Raw genomic sequence first — 20006 nt, 5'->3', positions numbered from 1 at the left:
AGTCACAAAAGCCACTATAGTAGCACCCTTTCTTTTTTTTCTTTTTTTTTTTTGTTATTTCTTTCATCTTCTACGTAAAATCCAGAATTTTTTCGCATTTGCAGGTAAAAAAAATACTTCAACTTTAGAATGATTAGGATTTTTTGTGAATCCACAATTGTTTATAATTGTTATAAATAAATATATGCAAAACAAAAACCGTATTTTCATGAATATAATTCGTTAGTGAAGAAATTTGATATAAACGTATACTAAAAACGCTTGGAATTCATTGGTTGCCAAACAGAGATCTCAGAATGGCCATTAGATTTACAAAATTCAATGCATAGGGGTAGTTTTCACCCTCCTTAGGGGTGTATATAGATAGTATTGGGGTTCGCACCTATTCTCGGCGTAAAATTGTACTATCCCAAAATAAATATTCAAATAAATCTCATTCAAGACCACTCTCTAAAGCAATCTTGATAATTCACCCTGGTTTTACCCCATTTTAGGGGTTGTGTTTAGTTTTGTTAAATTTCGACATCAGATTCTCATTCAACGTCGAAAAATACGTATAAAACGTATAATTGCACGTCCATGCCGAAAAAAACTGAATTGCGTGACTGAATGGGTTGAAATATAAATGTAAGTTTCAATTATTATAGTTAAATTATATAAGTACAAAGCATTTTAATTATTATTCAATTATTTTGGATAAAATAATTTCAAGAAATTTGATTACACGTATATCCTAACGCGCGCACTCCATATCTGCACTTCAAACAACACCTGACTGTCTGTTCCATAATTATGTAATAAACAAATTTTCAGCCATTACAAAACTCTTGTACCGATGTCATTATCGCGATCAATTATGTGACGTGCTGACTGCCACGTTCCGTAACTATGCGGTCTAACTACTTTCTCACGTTTCTCGTACTATATATAAATTCAACGCCAATTTTTAACTATTACAAAACACTTGAAGTGCATGTCATAATTTAACGTACTCGAAAGTGAGCTGCCGCAAGGTGTGCCACTACCTGATTGCGAATGAGTGCTGGCTCATGTACACCCTTAAACAAAACTGTTTCCGTTTTTTGTCATGAGCCCTCCGACTATAAATTCGATATTGCTATTTGATGATCAACATCAATATCAGTACATACTCAAAAAATAAATCATTCACGAACTAACGTAATTAAAACGAATTATCAGGCTAGGATTATGGGGAATTTTGTTCTGAATAAAATGATTCGTCGCAGAGTGAAAACGAATAAGTAAGTATACCACATTTTTCACCATTGCAAAGTGATTCGAAATGAAGATCGTCATCTAAACTCTGGTTTCTATTTTTTTTTTCTTTGCACTTTAAAGAGAATCATCGTAGGCTATTATACAAAAGTGTTGTTTTGATAAACACTTAATATGCGACCATCTCGTAATAAAATCAAAAAAGTATTTATCTTCAACTGTACTACCTCCTTAACCTGAGAATCACGTATTCTTTTTTTTATGACAATGATGCACAAGGGAAACGTATATTGAATTATAACATTTCGGAAACTGAGGATGATAACGTAAAAGTGAAAAAAGTTAATCTTATTATAATTAAACGTTTATACCTGTATCACAAATCTTAAAAGCTCAACATTTTGTTCTCCTCTTTTCTTTTTATCTGCTATTTTTGACACAAATTCTGGAAAGGTTTACTTAGACTTGGCTGCAATATATCGAGTGAACTTTCAGGTGGTAAATCGCGCGTATGCGATAAAAATGCTCAAAACAATACAGAACTTAAAAGTACGTGTATAATACAGGAAATCACCATATACACAGTACATAATGGCATAAAATACGAGTCGTTTTATTGAAACTTCAAAGTGTGTATGTTATTTAATATTTCAGCATGAATATTGAAAATGCCAACCTCATCTAAATTTTGGTTAAATATATATATATAAAAAAATATATATATATATACATATATTTATGTATACACCGACCATAGTAGCGTTACGCGTAGCGTGCGTGACTATGGAACAGGAGGAGATCCTGAGCTCAAAGCCCCAGCACGTCGGTGAGAACTTGAGCGACAACTCACAAAAATTGTAAGACAGATTACGTCATTTGGATGCCGAAATGGCGAACTGAGGTTTGAACTCGATCCGGCTACAACTGAGCAAAGGTTTCTACAGTTTTCCCTGTCCCCTATGGAATGTGGGCGTTTCTAGTGAATATCTTAGGGACTAACACCACTCTAACGGGGGAAAAAGGCCCAAATTTGACGATTTATTTTGAGAGTATGGAAATAGGAATGTAATTTTTTTCAGAGGGTTTATTTGACACATATCGAAGTATGAAAATAAAAATGTTTATTACTATTTTGATGCAAAATGTTGGTGACAGAGCCAATCTTTGAAATCACCTTTATTTAAAACTCCTTCGCGGAAAGACGGATTTCTCGTAAACTATAAGATCTGGCACAAAATTTACCAATTTTATAATCTATACACTATTGCCTATTGAAGTGCATAGATTTTTTTCTTTTAAATCAAGTTTTGCAGAAATGATGCAGTTTTGAAAAAAAAAGAGTCGGTTTTTGGCCAAAAAATAAGGAGTAAATTGTTCAAAAAATATGGCTACGCACTTCTATAGAGAATGTAATTGTGAAGCTACTGTCAACAGTTTAAATTGATCCATGCAACAGTGTTCAAATAATCTGTTTTCCTAGTTTAAAAAACGTGATTTCGAGAAAAATGTGTGTTGTACGAGCACTCAGCGCGCGCTTCGAGGCACTGTGGCAAAATCGAGAATCGAACCTTTCAAAAGTTTCTTTTCACTCTGTGACAACTAGATATTGTTTTTATGACCTTGAAGTATTGTTTAAACCGAAAAAAATCAAATTTCCCTAATCCTAGAGTGGTGTTATCCCTGAACCCTTTCAGTCACACATTATTCAACTCAATATTTAGGGCTGAATTTTATTACTCGGGGGTTTTTACGAGGTTAGTAACGTTATCGTAACGGAGCATTCAGGAAAAATCGCTGTTTTCTTAATTTTATGATGATTTTAAAGGAACCTTGATAACGAAATATGATTTTTTTTTGTTACGGTTTACTGAATTTCAGACAATCCGAATTAACATGAATCGTTACAATAATGTTACTAACTTCAATATGGTGGGTGTACGAGGTTGCAAGACTTGCAAGATGGCGGTTGTAAAATCAAAAAAAGCCATCAAAGTTCCATGATTCTCGCCGAAACTTGTTAGTCGGAAGTTTTTGGGGTTATACGAAGTAACAAAGATTATTCGAAGTTGTAAATAAACTGTGATAAGGCTAAGACATGGGGATTCTTGATGTGGGACGCTGAGCTTCCCACTGTGACTGAAAGGGTTAAGATAGCTATAGACGCACAATGATGTTCATGGACCCATTTCCCCCTCCCCCGCACAAGCTATCCACTTATGGGGACATATTCTACAAGGTATGGCGGGACTGGAAGTGATGGTTATTTATCATTATTATCATACAATTTTAGCATATATATAATATATCTAGCGCACAATATTTTGTACAGCCCTGAAGTGACTAATTCACATTACAGATGAATGTTTATTATAATAAAATGTTTAATCATATAGTAACATTCGTAAAATATCAAGCACTCGCCAAATCGCTTAACTATGGTAACAAATTAGTTTGACAAGTTTGATCAATTTTTCCTACATTGCATGTAAATTAATTTAATGATTCCGAATTGTTTTTATTGGAAATTGAAACTAAAACTTGGACTTCAAGGTGTTCAAATTTAATAATGCTGGGTGTCAAGTTTCTAGGATTTGGGTGTTCTACATTCTACAAAATTGACCCTCCAAACGTCACCTGTAAAAACCTTAAACGTGTAAAGTAATAATTTTTCTTTTTCATATTTGATTATATTCTTTCTTTTAATGAAAAAATAGCAGCAATAGTTGAACAATTTGTAAGCGTGATAGTGCTTCAAATGAAGATTGAGAATATAACATTTTTGCAAAATAACTGTCCAATCTTGGAATAAATATGTGCACATGATGTAGAAATAAGTGACTTCTTTTTAAATTAAGCAGAGTACTGTTGTATACTGACAAATATATTTTTCAGTTATATGAAAACCTGCCTTCGTTCAGTTACTTTCGTTTTTTCAATTCTTCAAACCTCTTTGTTAAATCATCGAAATCTATGTCATCATTAGAGGAACCTGGAGGCTGATCATTCTCCGTTGGAACAACTGGTAAATCAGGTAGTTTAAAGTCGTTCATCGGCATCTTTGACCGTGGTTGAGGTTTTGGTTTTTGATCAGACTAAAAATAATAACAATGATGAATGATAAAAAATTTCAAGGCATTAACTAAAATTTACAAAATTTTCACACTAAAAGCATTATGACTGAATCCATCTCAAATTATGCAGGCCAGCTGAGGTCATATTCCATAATTGCTCGTAACTGAAGTATATTCTTTCTCGCCCAAAATAAACAGACTTGTATATTTTATTATTACAACTTAAATAAATTTTTCACGCTCGATAACACTTTTTCAAGATCACAAGCTGAATGTGGTGTTTTTTTTTTTTATATTTAACGTATAATTTCCGAAATATAACTAGCAATTTTGCAATTTCGAGCTTTCCTAAAAATTCTTGTTTTGGAATACTCAGAATCTCACACTCCATCGAATCAGATATCAAAATACAAAAAAGTGGTTTTTCTGAAAAACCTGGTTTCGACTTTTCTGAAAATTTAGTATGTTTTGGTAGAGAGTATATACTATGTGCCAAGTGAACGGTAATATCGATTTATTATTATTTTTCGAGATATCGATTTTTTTTTATTAATTTTATTTGGTAGCCTAATTTACATGGTTAGATACGTTCCTGAATAGTATGAGGAATAAGAAGGCCTCCTCCGTTAAAGATAATTCAATTCTTCATTTCCATGCAGATGCGAATTTCTGTGAAATTATTAAGATCGCATGTGAAATTTATTTATCATCCCGAATATTTTTGAACAAACACGAGAGGCCTACATTTGATTGCCATAATTATTAAAATAAATTTCATCATTTTTTCCGATTCTGCAAAATGAAACACTGGTTTTTATTCTTTTCTTTGAGTTTTGATTAGTACTTTTCTTATCCAACTCATTCATTATGACGTTACCAATAGGATCGTTTGATATGAAATAATCGCAAAAAGTACATAATTAATGTCAGATGAATTCGAATGGTAAAATCATAATGAATGAGTTCGATGAGAAAAGTACTAATCAAAACACAAAAAAAGAATAAAAACCAGTGTTTCGTTTTGCAGAATCGGAAAAAATAATGATATGAAATAATTATGGCAATCAAATGTAGGCCTCCGTGTTTGTTCAAAAATATTCGGGGCGAAAAATAAATTTCACATACGATCTTAAGTAGCGAAGCGATTGGGAAAAAACTTGTACGAAGTTCAAAAGCTGGTATTATATTATTTTCACAGGAATTCGCATCTGCAGGGAAATGGGGAATTGAATTATATTTAACGGAGGTTTTCTGATTCCTGATACTACTCAGGAACGTATCTAACCATGTAAATACGACTGCCAAACAAAATTAATTAAAAAAATCGATATCTCGAAAAATAATAATAAAGCGATATTGCCGGTCGTATGGTATATATAGTGTACTAAAACATACCAAATTTTCAGAAAAATCGAAATCTGGCTTTTTCAGAAAAATGACTGTTTTTTTGCAAATTGCTATATTTTTTACGATTTTTCAATTTTTTTTTTTGATTTTGTTATCTGATTCGACGGAGTATGAGGTTCTACGTATTCCAAAAGAAAAATTTTCAGGAAAGCTCGAAATTGCGGAATTTCTGGTTATTTTTCGGACTTATACGTTAAATGTAAAAAAAAAAAACACCACATTTAGCTTATGATCTCGAAAAAGCGTTATCGAGCGTAAAAAACTTATTTAAGTTGTAATAATAAAATATACATGTCCGGTTATTTTGGACGCAGAAGAACATACTTCAGTTGCGAGCAATCATGGAATATGACCTCCGCTGAGCTGCAAGATTTGAGATGGATTCAGCCTTACGCATATTAGCCTCTACATATGTGGTGTTTTCCATTGGTTGTACTTTATGTATACCTGGTACGGCAAGTTCCAGACCCCATGAATCGAAAGAAAATTTCAGTATGTTTCAAGAAAACATCTTATCTATTTATATTTAATTACAGTACCTCATACACTAATTGGATAAGCTCACCTGCTTATTTAAATCTGGTGGAAATGAGCCGTAAGGAGGTGGCAGATCCTCGTGCTATGAACATAATAAATTTATCTTTATTCCGTGGTTTTATTAGGTAAAAAAAGGTGTAATCTGATCGGAAGATTATTTTCATTGCGTAATCATATTTTACTGACGTAAATTAACTCAACAGCAGTAAAGATTTCAAGTAAGTTGGAGTTTAGATTTTACACTGAGTAATCATATCTAACGATTTTCTTGGACAATACCCAAAAATTTAACTGCAAGCTATCACGCATTTTAAAGTTTGAAGGGCGTTGACTTAAATTAATTAAATTTTGCCACGACTTGTGGTTTTTTGTCAAGAATATTCTTGTCAAAACAAAGCAAACTGATATTGTTCATGTTCATTTCATTACCAAAATCAATAAGATTCACCAGTTTTTTCTCTTAAGTATCAAATATGGAGGACATCAGTATTACTGTAGTTTTATATTCGTGTATACACTGTGTTATGTATATTAAGGTGGTCCTTAAAAAGATCATTTTCGAATTTCGACTGGCTTACCCCGAAAATCGGCTCCAAGTAATTCAAAATTAATTCCCTAATTTTTTAAGATTTTTATTTCAGCTCTAACACTTGTCGGCAAGAGGGTGGATTTCCCCATTCAACCCGTTCAGGGGCACATTAAATCTGCCGAACGGATTTCAATAAAATTTAGTATGAGAGGGTTTCTTGGGTCCTGATTACGAATCTGAACTCGAAATTTCGATATTCAAAATGGCTGGTTCAATATGGCGGACAGAAATCGCACTTAAGAAATCGAACTTAATGTTGCTATATTGGATCCATCATTTTAAATTTTGTAATTTCGAGTTCAGATTCGTAATCAACGACCTTAAAAACCCTAACGTACCGAGTTTCACCAAAATTAAATAACTTTTTTGATTTGGTTCAATACATTGGATCTACGATTTTTAACTGTCAAATTTTGAGGTTAATTCGTAATCAGTGACCTAAGAAACCCCCTTGTACCAAATTTAATGGAACTCCGTTTGGTATATTTAATACACTCCCGAAAAGGTTAAATGGGGAAATCCACCCTCTTGCGGGCACAGGTTAGAGTTGGCATAAAAATCTGAAAAAATTTGCGAATTATTTTCGAATTATTCGGAACCGATTTGGCTGGTGAGGCAGTCAAAATTCAAAAATAACCTTTTTAAGGACCACCCTCATGTACATACGAATCAAAAAGAGCTTCGAACATCAGGAAAGAGTTCAAAATACTTTATTCTTAACTAACATAAGTCGATTTTAAGCACTAACTATTTCTCACGTATTGCTCCATTAGGTAGAATAAGGTTACTCAATGTAACTTTGCTTACGCTTGGGTGATGTTTATTGCTGTTATCCAGAGGGATGTTGTAAGAGAAGGCAGCTGGATTGAATGCTGTGTTTTGATCCTTATCTGTTGCAGGTGGGGCTACAGGTGATACGAATCCTACCGGAGGATTATCATTTTGATTTACCTAAGCAAACCAAACCAAGATACAAAACACCCATTTAGACACGCGTGAATGAAAAAGATTATTGTTATTATTTTCAAAAATTCAGTCATGAAATAGTATTTATACAAGGAGTCAATCACCAGTGATAATAAATTAATTAAATTAGAAAAGATGAAATTTCATTTACTAGTAAGGGCCCTACATTCAGAAATTCAAGTAATACTAATGACATCACAGTTATAAATTACATTGATGAAAATTATGCACGTTACTACATCATATGTCGTTAATCGTCGAAACCTCAATGATGCACAATAAAAAAAAACCGAGCATGGAACTCCCTTGTTCTTCGCGGTAGACGGAGAAAAAGGTAGATGGGAAAAATAGTTTGGTTTTTGTGTGAAAACTTAACACCAGGTAACATTTCCTTGGTATAACGATTTGACAATAAAAGATAACAGTTCTGAAATTAATATCATTACAGCTCGAAGCACAAATTCGTAAAAAAATCTTGACCCATTAAACTGGAGATCTTGAAGCTTTACTTTATTGTTCTAAGATTTGGAAACAAAGATACTCAAACGGATCTTGTTTGAATAATAATTGTGTCCTAATTTGTCAAATATGCACATTTTCAAATGTTAATGGTTAGTAGAAAATAATTTTCATCTGAATAACATTGATTGCACTGAAATTTTTCATGTTCTACATTTGATTAAAATAAAAGTGATCCACTTAAAAGTAAATACTATACAATTTTGTCGATCAAGCCAAATGTCAGTTAATCAGTCAGTATACATCTTTTTTTCCAGACGATTCTACTATTTTGATTATTTAAATACAAAAAAAGCATTACAAAACCGCAAGATGAGGATTAATGAGCATCAATTAATATTTTACAAAATTCCATAGCTTGTATTTAATAGAGACCACAAAGTAGAAGAGTTAAAAAATTAGTCCAAGTGAAAAGTGATCGTTTACTGACAAAAAGAAATTAAAAAGTGACGTATTTTGGAGAATTTATAGATGTAATTTCTGAGTACATGGTTCACACCTATTATACTGAGTGCCTGTCCGGAAGGGTGAAGCTAAGTTGAAAAATTTTTGTAAATAATATGTTCAGGGGTGGAAAAATTGTAGGTATGCGTGTAAGTACAGAAAATTCTTTTCCACACCCCAAAACTTGAGATCTTCAGCTCCGAATTCCAGTTCATTTTAGAATATCCCGATTTGATGTAAAAGAAGTCAACATAATGTTCATGCATACGTGTACAAGTTCGGAAAAAGCATGAATTTTGGATTGAACGATAAGACGAAAACTTCAAAGCTTCTTCTGGAGGCGAAGATCTCAACTTTTACGGTGCGGCAAAGAATTTTTTGTACTTACATGCGAATCCACAACTTTTCTACAGCCGGCCATACCGGTTTTAAAAAATTTGGTATTTTCACTCCACCGTAATAAAGAGGATATAAGTGCTAAAACTAAAAAAAATCTAGATCATTGCGATATAGTTAAAAAAAGTGACTTGTCGCTGAATAGTGACAAAAAAGTGACACACTACGAGCATTGAGATCTTAACAGCACCACAGGACAGATAAAAAAGAAAAACAGGTCGATTAAGAACCAAGAAACACACCGATGGGTTGTTGCTACCCTCAGGATTGGGCAAAATTGGTGGTTGAGGATATCCCACGAAGCCAACAGGTTGTGGTGGATGGTAGCCTCCAGAGGCTAAGTCTAAGTTGTTGGGCAATTCACCCGCATTGTTTCCTATGTCGATTAAAAGAGCGTCTTGTCCTTCAGCCATAACTTGAGGATCTGGCTCGTACGCGACATTGTAATTGTTGGCAATTTCAATCAAGTATTTTTCTACCAACAATTTTGACGGTGATTGTACACTCATTTTGTGTTTCAATTTCTCTGATATCGACTGCACTGCTTCTTCTCTGCAAGCGTCAGTGTACTGACGTCCATACTTGGCTGTCAAAATATCTGCTATTACTTTCATCTCTTGGACATCGGTTTGAATTCGAGGGGCTGCCCAAATAATCGTTGATATCGCCTCTGCCAACCCCTCATCTAGATTTCTGGACAGAATGATTCATACTTTTTCATGTTGTGAAAATTATAATTGAGAAAAATTTGACTACACATTACCTGTTATACTTTTCTGATTTGTAACTGAAAAAAATTCAGTTACCATTGACTTCTGCAATGTGTAATGAACAAAATTCATTGACTAATTTCTTTTGTGATGAATAATCAATTAAATCAATTGCTTATTTCATTGTTCTTATAATATTTAATATTGCAAAGAAAAGGATTAACGTTTGCAATTGACACTACAATTTTCAATGCAGTAAAATATATCTACGGGTCCTATGAAGACACACGTATTTTGTCAGGCGACTAGAATAGACGTATCTGGAAACACGCTACAGCAGGGATAGACAATCGGTCAATAGTGGTTTTAGGCCAGTCAGTTATGACGAGGCAAAAAAAAACAAACGACTCTGTCAAAAAATGTTTCATTTAATTCTGTAGTAAAGGTTTGAGATTGGTAGATCACACAGAATCTGGACAGTAAATGGTAGATATTAGGTCTATTCAAGTTGGCCATTCCTATGCTAGAATAAGTGTAAACAAAATTCTATCCACATTTTGCAGAAACAACTGAGATACGTCCCTTCTAGCCACCCGATGAAATACATCTGTTCTAGATGCCCAAACGAAATAGGTTTATTACCATAGGACCCATCGATGTACTTAGAGTGAATAATCCATGCTTTACTATACATTTGTAATAAGTAATTGAGTTTCCTTTGGTTACACTTTATAACGGTAGATCGTGCACCAAGGAGGCAAAGTAGGTCTTTGTACGCCGAGCATAAGTTTGCGATATGAGTTGTAGGTAAGCGTGTGCCCAAGCCAAAGACGAATATTACCAATACACGATGTAAAAAAGAATTGCCTCCATGGTGCACATAATATTTAACGTAACAAAAGTGTGGTTCACAAATTTTATTTTATAGTGAAGTACAAGATAGAGCACTTTCAAGTACTAGGATGTAAAAATGCAATTTTACATATGGAACGTAAGCAAAGATAAAAGTGTTGACCATACTATTGTTACATAAAAATAATCAATAATCAGTGTTTTTTAAGGTACACATTACAAAAGTAATGAAAATAGAACCTCGAAAATTTTTATGTCAAATTTTGTATGGAAATTATCAATTCAAATGAAAGCGGAAAAGTATACTTTCAGTCAGCTTGAAATACATGAATCGAATTTATATTGCAAAATGTAAGTAGATTTCATTCTTAGTACAAAATTTGTGTACCTAGAGTTTCAACTCATTGAGCTTCATAAAAAACTCAGGTTGCCGTTAATAATGAGTTGTAATGAAAAAATTTTAAGGGATAAATGAAAGATAAGTAGACTTCATAAGTCGACTTGACGCAAAATATTGCACTAGCTAAGTTTGTGCTTTCTTTTTGTAACTTAGTATTTATATCATCTTAAGTTTTTAATCAAGCTTGAACTTTCGATTTGTTTGGATTGAAACATTTTAGAGTTCTTTGTGAGTTGAAAGTTTTGACGAGTTTTGATTGATAGTTTCTTTACATTTCATTTCTAGGGATAGATTTGAAGACTCATTCTTAAATTTGAAACAAATCATGATAGGTGATATTGATTTCTATATCAAACCACGTTGTGTTAGGTTTTCCAGATGAAAGTTAGGTTTTCTAGTGAGGAATTATTGAACTTAAGTGTATACAGTACTTGTACCAATATATGATAGTGGAAACATATTTAGTAGTGTTCAAACGCAGTTCGACGTATTCAAAAACTTTGCAGACTCTTCCGATAAGAATAGTTAATTGCATTTGTTTGCTTAAACACTGGACACGGCTAATTTGGTATATTAAGATTTGGATACCGATATGACTTACTTCATTTGCTGGATGAGACCAAAGCGAGCCAGAAGTAGATCGCAATACATTTCAAGTAATTCCATAGCCTCAACCATATAATCTTCCCGAATAATATGTTCGACTCTTATTTTCGCCCTCTCAACTTTTCCAGCTCCGATATAATCTGCTATTTCTTTTCTGGCCTTTTGGGCCAATTCCGTTTTTTTCTTCTCCAATAGTTTTAACCTGTTTATCGCCAATCTCAAGTTCGTCTTCAATTTTGTGTAGTTAGGACCGCTCGAAAACATGTTGACCGTTTGTTTGAAATATCTTTGTCGATCCCGAAGACGATATTCGAGATGTATTACTCGAGAATTAGGTTATTCCTAATCTCCACCCAAGCTTCTTTCTCTTCTTTCGGATGACTAACTCCAATCGCCAAAGCTTGATGAGTAATTTTTTATCGCGTTCACAACTGACAGATCCTACTCTACAATTTGTGAAATTACGCCATGATTATCTATATTTCCACTCACTCGCGCATAAGCCCGTGCTCACACATAAGTCCGTGCTCACACATATATTTATATCGGTGATTCCACGGCACGGTATAAGCTATGGAGAGTAGAGTAAAGGAGTCCGATCATTGTATATTTGATCCGGTACAAAAATCCGTACAATAAGGCTTGCGCTGGCTGACGCTGAACGGCGCTAGTATCGCAAAAGTCCGCGGAATGTTGGGGAGACTAGACGACTAGACCCAAGGATATTCCCTTTCGGGTGAGGGGCAATTTCATTTCGGTCACGATCGATGGTTGTATATATATATATATATGTATATAGTCAATTCTTTCCAACTTCACTTCGGAACTTTACGATGACAGTGCTGCTTTTGATAAAATCTAAAACTACTAAACGACAAGTTTTCGAGGACGGTTTTTTCGTATACTCCCCAATAGAGATCGGATTCCTTTACTCAAGTCTCCATGGTATAAGCCACAGAAATATAAGTAATACTGCAACGCTCGCCGCCTTAGCTCGCCGTAACGCAGCGTTGCCTAAAAGAGTATCACCGAGAAAGATAGAAAATTGGAAAATTGGCTGACTCTGTCTTTCTCAGATACTCGTTTTTGATTGGCAACGAAAGAGATAGAGTTACTATTACTCCATTTTTTTTCCCCACTGATAGGGAGAATATTTCTATCTTCGTTTAACCTTTGCCTATCCATGCTAAAGGGGATAGACTGGTGACACATCTTTTGTACACGGTGAGCGTTTTAGGCCGTGTTCGAAAATTGACTGACAGTACTGTCAGCAATCTTTTATCTCTTTTGCGCTACCGAAATCATGGACAGCTCTGTCCTTGTCCTAGGGAATTTTTAGTACTGGCAGTCAAATTACGATCACGGCCTTAGTATTACTATATTTCAGTGCATCGACATATAGGGTGTATTCCGCCAAGGAACTGTGGCAGTCCAGTAATATTATATTTTGAATTTTCTAACTAGCAATTGGTGGTTTTTACAGGTCATTCACTGCCAAAGTGCTATACTAAGTTGGGAGTTAGATGGTACAGTTGTACGAATTCATTTTCTGTCAAATCAAATGGATCTTCTATTTCCCTCAATGCTTGTCTATCTACTCTCTGCTCAAGGCGTTGTAGGCGATCCTCTAGATTGATTAAATCTACAGCAAGATACCCATTAGCCATTCTGGAATGAAATTTAGAATCAAACCATTAATAAATTCACAGTGGTTCAATGTTTCTCAAGGAAAGGTAGTATGCATCCGATAGATAAACAGCAGCTACAATTCAAAGATTATTTTTGTGGTCATATTTAAATAGCATGTATAAATAGTAAGATATAATAAATGTTAAACTGTGTGTTACACCGAAGGAAAGTTCAAATCGTTTTAGCTACTTTGAGTACTATTAACTATATAAATGTTGCAATGCTCAACTAAACTGATTTATAGAAAAAGATTTATGTCCTCTGTTTGTCATCTATTAATGACTAGAATCACTCTATCCAAGTAATTGTATAAAATTCATAAACCTATTTTTAGGTTACTTTGACTGAGCCCTCTTCATAAGTCTATTTCTCAGGCATAGAAATAGTTCATTAAATATTAATATTGAAACCACTCTTTCGGCGAATAAAAAATTAACTTGTTATTTTTTATGTTAAAAAGCCATCGAGAGTTGATTAAATACTATTATTTAATCAACCCTTAGGATATCTTATAAATGAACTTGTATATTTGGAAAGATATTGAGATTGAGGGTTGATTGGGATTGAGTCAACGTAACCTTAAAAGTACGTTTTTGAATTTTATACAATCACTTGGATAGTGAACACCGATTTATAGAGAACGTTAAAACGATTATATTATTGTTCTGAAAAAAGTAATTTCTTGTTAAAGTGGATCTTCATATTCACTTACTTCATAAAGTTTTCAATCCTTTTTAAATCTGAAGACTATTTTGGAGGCTAGAGAATAATTCACGCGCAACACATTGACACGTTGTGGCACCAAACTATCGTCCACTATGTCACTGATTATCGTTACGCATTAGGGAGACTTTCAAATCCATCGCTAGCCGACCGACAATTATCGCAACCTAACGTGACCTAACGATTTGACCAAGCGACAAATATCGTTAACTACGTCGCGTCGTACAGAATCACCACTAGCGACAACTGTCGATAGGAGGCGTTAACGATAGCGATAATTGTCGCTAGAGAGTTACGAAATCCCAGCACAGAGCTGCCTTTCCCACTATCCTTGTGCGTCTATGGCATTAATACATAGTTCATAAATAGCACAAGGATAAACTAGCAATGAGTAATTTCTTTGCGAAGTTCATTGTGGTGACGTCATTTTTCTCCCACTGACATTTGGTCAATTATTAGAGGTTGTCAGCAGAGTAAATAATACGCATAGGGTAATAAAGTCTCCATTAAGTTCTGGCGAAACTTTCTAATCTCAACTAGCAGTCCTTCATTTCTATTTTGTTGTGCATAATCAGCTGGCAATTTACAGCAGCTACAAGGGTCAACATTCCATCATACATACCATTATTCTTTGGAGGTTATTTGTGAATCAATCACAACGGGGGCCGAACAATCAGCTATGTCCGTCTCTCAGATGGAAAGTATCCTTTTTGTTCAGTTGTTACCCTATTGATTATGGTATTTGCTGGTTTAATTACTGAACTTTATAATTATTATGCTGTTATAAGTTACAGAAAGAATTGATACTATCAGTACCACTATTTGTCATTGCATAGAGTGTTGTTACTTGATTAGTACAATCTAACTTCAGATTTTCCTTAAGAAAGTGATCAGAGAATTTATTTAATCTCAAGTTTGCAGTGAAGGATTTGGAAAGAAATTCTAAAAAATGCGAAAAAGAAGAAAAGATGGAGAAGGCCAAGGTCAAAAAGGCTATTCAGAAAGGTAACATGGAAGGAGCCCGAATCCATGCTGAAAATGCCATTAGACAAAAAAATCAAGCCTTGAATTATCTTAGAATGAGTGCTCGAGTTGACGCAGTCGCAAGCAGAGTACAAACTGCCCTGACAACAAGAAAAGTTACACAATCAATGGCTGGTGTAGTTAAGGCGATGGACGCCGCTATGAAGTCGATGAATCTTGAGAAAATTTCAGGCCTAATGGACAAATTTGAGAGCCAGTTTGAAGATCTGGATGTTCAGAGCTCCTACATGGAGAATGCCATGTCACAGACAACAACTACCAATGTACCACAAAATGACGTCGACTCTTTGATGCAGCAAGTTGCCGACGAAGCGGGGTAAACAATATACTACCGATTAGGGCCTTAAGTGAAATAAGGATATCTGACAAACATTAAGCCGCAATGTTTAAAGATTGAAACTTACACTAAACTTCTCTGTTTATTCGATCAGTCGGTAGAAGTGATTTCTCTGATTCCTTAGTTTTGAGTGCAGTTATATGATTCTTTTAAAAATTTCAGAATTGGTGTCAGATGTGCTACAAAAAGTTCTCGTAATATCATGTTCACATCGTGAATCCTCAATAATTTTACACCTTCATTGCCATTGAAATATTGGTTGATAGTCAAGAACGTGTTTTTGCATCTGTTGGGATGACATTCTAAAGTTCAGTTCTGAAAAATATACTTTAAAAGGTCTAATTATGTATGTTCAGTCTCATGAATTCAGTAAATTAGTTTGTAAGCAAGATAAATCCTGATTTCTAACGATGTGAGCAATATCAATTCTGGCAGTTTTTAGATTATTTTTAGCGCCAATATTTTCAATAAATTTCAATATTTATACTCAAGTTTGTTATCGTATGCCTGGGAGGTCTTCAAGTCAGCATACTCAGCATAGGTCCTTTGAAGTCTATCAGAAATTGATAAGCTTGAAAAGATTTATTGATAAATTAGACTAATGGTTTGCTCAGTACTGAACAAAAAATGGACATTATGTTAGATCAATTCAAATAATTGTATTTTTCACAAATTAATATTCCTTACTACTTCTCACCTTATGACAGGTATTTCCGAAATTTTTTACTCGACACTTTACCAAAAATTGTAACTGTAAAATACTTCTATCGCTAATTCAAATTGATATGAATTTTTTGCACAATTACAGGGTCTTGTTTTAAGTGCTGGATTGATGCCAAATTCAATTTTGATCAATAATATATAATAGATTCGTCGAACTTCTAAATGTTCCAAAATGGTTAACAATTTAACATTTCACTTTTCAGTCTTGAATTGAACATGGAACTACCTTCCGGACAGTTGGGTTCCATTGGTACTTCGACAGCAGTGAGCCAAGAGCAAGATGAGCTGACCCAACGACTCGCTCGGCTTCGAGAGTAACTATCTGATGTATATAAATTCCAATTTTAATGCTATCCAACAATATTGATAACTATTGAGGCAAATTGTTATCATCAATCGGTTGCACCTATTAGCTTGAGTATGATGCAGTCCGACTTTGCATCGAATGATTCTTTCAAAAAAAAAAAGCCGGTCAAAGAACGGATCTTTGACGGCAAGCAAATGAAATTTTTCCTTTTGTACATCAAAAAATACTTGAATCTGCAAAGATGGCTTTATGCATACATGAAACAAGAAATGACTATTTCATACTGTTGTTTATAAATTTTTATTATGTTATATTTTAATAAGCCACGTGAATATATGACTACAGAGAATTCTTTGTAATAATCATGGAGATTACACAAAGAGACTGAACTTCATGTAAACAAATACATCCCTAAAATAAGATAGTACTGGTGTACTGTGTGCACCAAAAACAGTGGAGGCGGTATAAGACGGTAATTTAAATTGAAAACTTTATACCAATTACATTGCAAAATCATAGATTGATCGATGTTCGGAATCCTTGCAATCAATGACACTTTGGTGCCAAAGGAAAACTAGCAACGATAGTGGTACAAAAAACGAACTTAATGTGTATGATTACTGTGACAAGTTTTGTCAATGCTCGCATTTAAGTTCGGTCTCCTTGTGTAGTGTCCATGGTAGTAATTATGATCAACTTAACCAGAGGTCACATAGTATTAGATTACTCCCTTGAAAGGATGCTGCAGTCTTTTATTTGTTTGGAATATTATCAAAGCCTTCTCAACAGTAATGCCGAAAAATGTATTCTTGTTATTGAATTATCACTTATTATATGAATACATTTCCTGGCCCTCCTTTCTTATGAAACCAAACAGTATTTTAAATATTTTTGCTCTGCATTGCATGTAAAATTGCGCTTACTGCGACATTTTCACATCAGTACTACATGTAGGCTTTGATAATATTAAAAAAAGAGCAACTTTTTACTCAGTCGGTAAAGACTTACTACATTATTATCTTAAGCCAGCCAGCTATTGCACAATTTTTAATGGTTCTACAAAATTCCCAACTTTATTTTCTTGGTATGCAATATCAAAATCAAAAATCAAGCTGCGTTTTGAAATATTTTGCTAGTATTGGGAATTATTTGTGAAGGCAGACAGTCAAAAACCTACATAACTGATATAAAGGTGGTTCAATTATGACTTGGACTGACAAGCAGAGCATTTTTTTGTAACTATTGCGAGTCGTAAAAAGTCTACCACAGGGTACTCTGAAGCTGCTCGGAACTGGTCTGAAAGCTAGAATCAAATGTGCTTGAAGAAGTGAAACTAACCTGTAACTATACTTTAATGATAACAATGCACTGCATAATGTTACGTGGTTTTAATTAATGATCAAATACAATGTTGATAGTTGAAGAGAGTATTCATTCAACATTTATTTAAACGTTGTGCATTTAGCAGTAGCACAATTTGGAGTTCAATCTACATAAAGCACGTTTATCAGCTTATCCAATATTAACCTTAATTGTGAGTGGTAAATAGTTATACATATACTAGGCTATTTTAAACTGACAATACACAAACTGTAAGCTACTTACCTGCCAGTATTCAAAGAATTTGGTCTAGTTTTCATTGTTTGACTTTTGTTCTGAGCTATTATTCATACATGGGCTTTTGTTGAATATTCTATTGTGCGCATATTCGAATTGTCCCGGTATATTATATTTCGCACTTATTTTTCATTACAAACGCACAGGGTTGATATGACAACTTTTTCCAGTCAATTATGCACTTGCTTGGAGTTGTTTTGGACAAAAGTAAACTTGTAAATAAAAAAAAGTAGAGCTTATATTCTAGTTCTTGATTGCCAACGTGATCGCCTACGGAGAAAAATTAAGTCTCACAGAATCAATTTCCATATGTGTACATCCCAGCTTCGACAGAAAAATTTAAAGACGATGACCCATGGAAAATTTTTCGTGACCAGTACTCGGCGTGTAAGTGGGTTTGGGTGGGCCTGTACGGAAAAAAATTTCTGTCGATTATTGCATAGACTTATAATTGCTAATTTGGCAAGACTTGATCCAGATTGTTGAAGAGATCGAGTACATGAATAATTGGCATTGTAATCCCAGTGCTATAAGATCATATGATTAGTAGCTCCATATACTTAGCCTCTCATCTATCCCGATTGGAATAATTCTTTCAGAAATCATTTGTGAATTGTTAATAGGCGTTTGATAGCGTATTCCCGATGTTTGATAAACAATAGTTTATTTATAATAATTAAAACAAATATGTCGTATTTTTGATTAAACGCAATGTTATCAATATGCAATCGTTTGTAGGTGATCGATATCATATTCTCAACATTTGGAATCCAGCCGTTTATTTGTGAAAAAATAAACAATTTTCTTACAATAATATTTCTGGGTAGTCTTATCGATTATGGGGAATTTCTCCATAGCTGATTTTACTGAACTTCTATTTTTCATAAATTTTAATTTTTTTAATGCGTAATCGTTCGACGGTGTTTGATAGTGCATCTCCAACGTTTGATGGTCAAACGTTCACTCATAAAAATGGAAACAAATTCGTCTAGGGTATTTGAATGATGGTAGGATTTTGTAATTGAATATCATTTTATGTCGTTAATAAGCGTATACATATATTTGTCAAGTATTTCCATTTTTTTCAAGCCTAATTGATTGCAGGTGATTCGTAGATGCACTATCAAACACCTACGAACGATTGTGCATTAAAAAAATAAAAATTTATGAAAAATAGAAGTTCACTAAATTCAGTTCAAGGGAAATTCTCTATAATTGATAAGACTCGCTAGAAATATTATCGTAACAAAATTGTTTATTTTTTTACAAATAAACGGCTGGATTCCAAACGTTGAGAACATGATATCGAGTACCTACAAACGACCGAAAAACGATTGCATATTCATAACGTCGCATTTAATCAAAAATACGGTTAATGAGGGGCCATCGTCATTTAAATTCCCTAGGCATGTATGTTTTAATTATTATAAATAAACTATTGATTATCAAACATCGGAAATATGCTATCAAACGCCTACTAACGATTCACAAACGATTTCTGAAAGAATCACTCCAATCGGGGTAAATGAGGGGCTAAGTATAATTTCTCCTAATTGAAAAAAAAAAATTTCTGTGGAAGGTAGAGTAAGTCCAATATGGGTTGTTGCTTGAACATTCGTATGTGTAACACTGGATTTTTAAGAATGTTTTCAAATTCTTAAATTGTGTCGAACAATATGTTAATTTCCAAGAATTGAAAATACTGAATTATTTTGGATAGAGCTGAAAACTTTGTAAAAAGTCTACTATTACATACGAAAATGTTTGAGTAACTAGTCATAATGAACTGACTTTTCCTCCTAGTTTTTTTTTATGACTGTCAAAAAAAGTTGA

At 33.8% G+C, this 20006-nt stretch overlaps 2 protein-coding genes across 5 annotated transcripts; one reads left to right on the top strand and one right to left on the bottom strand.

The window, feature by feature from the left end:
• Nucleotides 1-1825: 1825 nt before the first annotated feature.
• Nucleotides 1826-12277, bottom strand: LOC124176875 (IST1 homolog). 2 transcript variants are annotated; one of them, XM_046558687.1, is made up of 6 exons: nucleotides 11729-12277; nucleotides 9408-9858; nucleotides 7648-7791; nucleotides 6280-6333; nucleotides 4145-4328; nucleotides 1826-3870 (listed from the first exon to the last, which is right to left on the bottom strand). In XM_046558687.1, exons 1-5 carry the CDS (start codon nucleotides 11995-11997, stop codon nucleotides 4155-4157), a joined length of 1092 nt encoding a protein of 363 aa, XP_046414643.1. In that variant the 5' UTR covers nucleotides 11998-12277; the 3' UTR covers nucleotides 1826-3870; nucleotides 4145-4154. The 2 variants fall into 2 exon arrangements, with proteins under 2 accessions (XP_046414643.1, XP_046414642.1); XM_046558686.1 differs by having other exon boundaries at nucleotides 1826-4328; nucleotides 11729-12276.
• Nucleotides 12278-14492: 2215 nt separating this feature from the next.
• Nucleotides 14493-17979, top strand: LOC124174787 (charged multivesicular body protein 1b). Of its 3 annotated transcripts, none has more exons than XM_046554274.1 (4): nucleotides 14493-14636; nucleotides 14735-14846; nucleotides 15040-15505; nucleotides 16453-17979. In XM_046554274.1, exons 2-4 carry the CDS (start codon nucleotides 14825-14827, stop codon nucleotides 16565-16567), a joined length of 603 nt encoding a protein of 200 aa, XP_046410230.1. In that variant the 5' UTR covers nucleotides 14493-14636; nucleotides 14735-14824; the 3' UTR covers nucleotides 16568-17979. The 3 variants fall into 3 exon arrangements, with proteins under 3 accessions (XP_046410230.1, XP_046410231.1, XP_046410229.1); XM_046554275.1 differs by having other exon boundaries at nucleotides 14499-14636; nucleotides 14721-14846; XM_046554273.1 differs by having other exon boundaries at nucleotides 14524-14846.
• The last annotated feature ends 2027 nt before the right edge of the window (nucleotides 17980-20006 follow it).

This window comes from Neodiprion fabricii, chromosome 2 (genome assembly GCF_021155785.1).
Source record: "Neodiprion fabricii isolate iyNeoFabr1 chromosome 2, iyNeoFabr1.1, whole genome shotgun sequence".
Classification (NCBI taxonomy): domain Eukaryota; kingdom Metazoa; phylum Arthropoda; class Insecta; order Hymenoptera; family Diprionidae; genus Neodiprion; species Neodiprion fabricii.
Note: the sequence above shows the minus strand (reverse complement) of the source record. Positions and strands in the feature narration are given on the sequence as shown.

Bases quoted from the DNA above. Each gene is read 5' to 3' on its own strand.
- LOC124176875 (XM_046558687.1), bottom strand. From the start codon at position 11,997: ATGTTTTCGAGCGGTCCTAACTACACAAAATTGAAGACGAACTTGAGA. The intron at 9,859-11,728 runs GTAAGTCATATC...CATTCTGTCCAG, and splicing joins GGTCTCATCCAGCAAATGAA to AAATCTAGATGAGGGGTTGG. The intron at 4,329-6,279 runs GTGAGCTTATCC...TATTATTTTTAG, and splicing joins CACCAGATTTAAATAAGCAG to TCTGATCAAAAACCAAAACC.
- LOC124174787 (XM_046554274.1), top strand. From the start codon at position 14,825: ATGTCCGTCTCTCAGATGGAAA. The intron at 14,847-15,039 runs GTATCCTTTTTG...GAAAGTGATCAG, and splicing joins GTCCGTCTCTCAGATGGAAA to AGAATTTATTTAATCTCAAG. The intron at 15,506-16,452 runs GTAAACAATATA...TTCACTTTTCAG, and splicing joins CAAGTTGCCGACGAAGCGGG to TCTTGAATTGAACATGGAAC.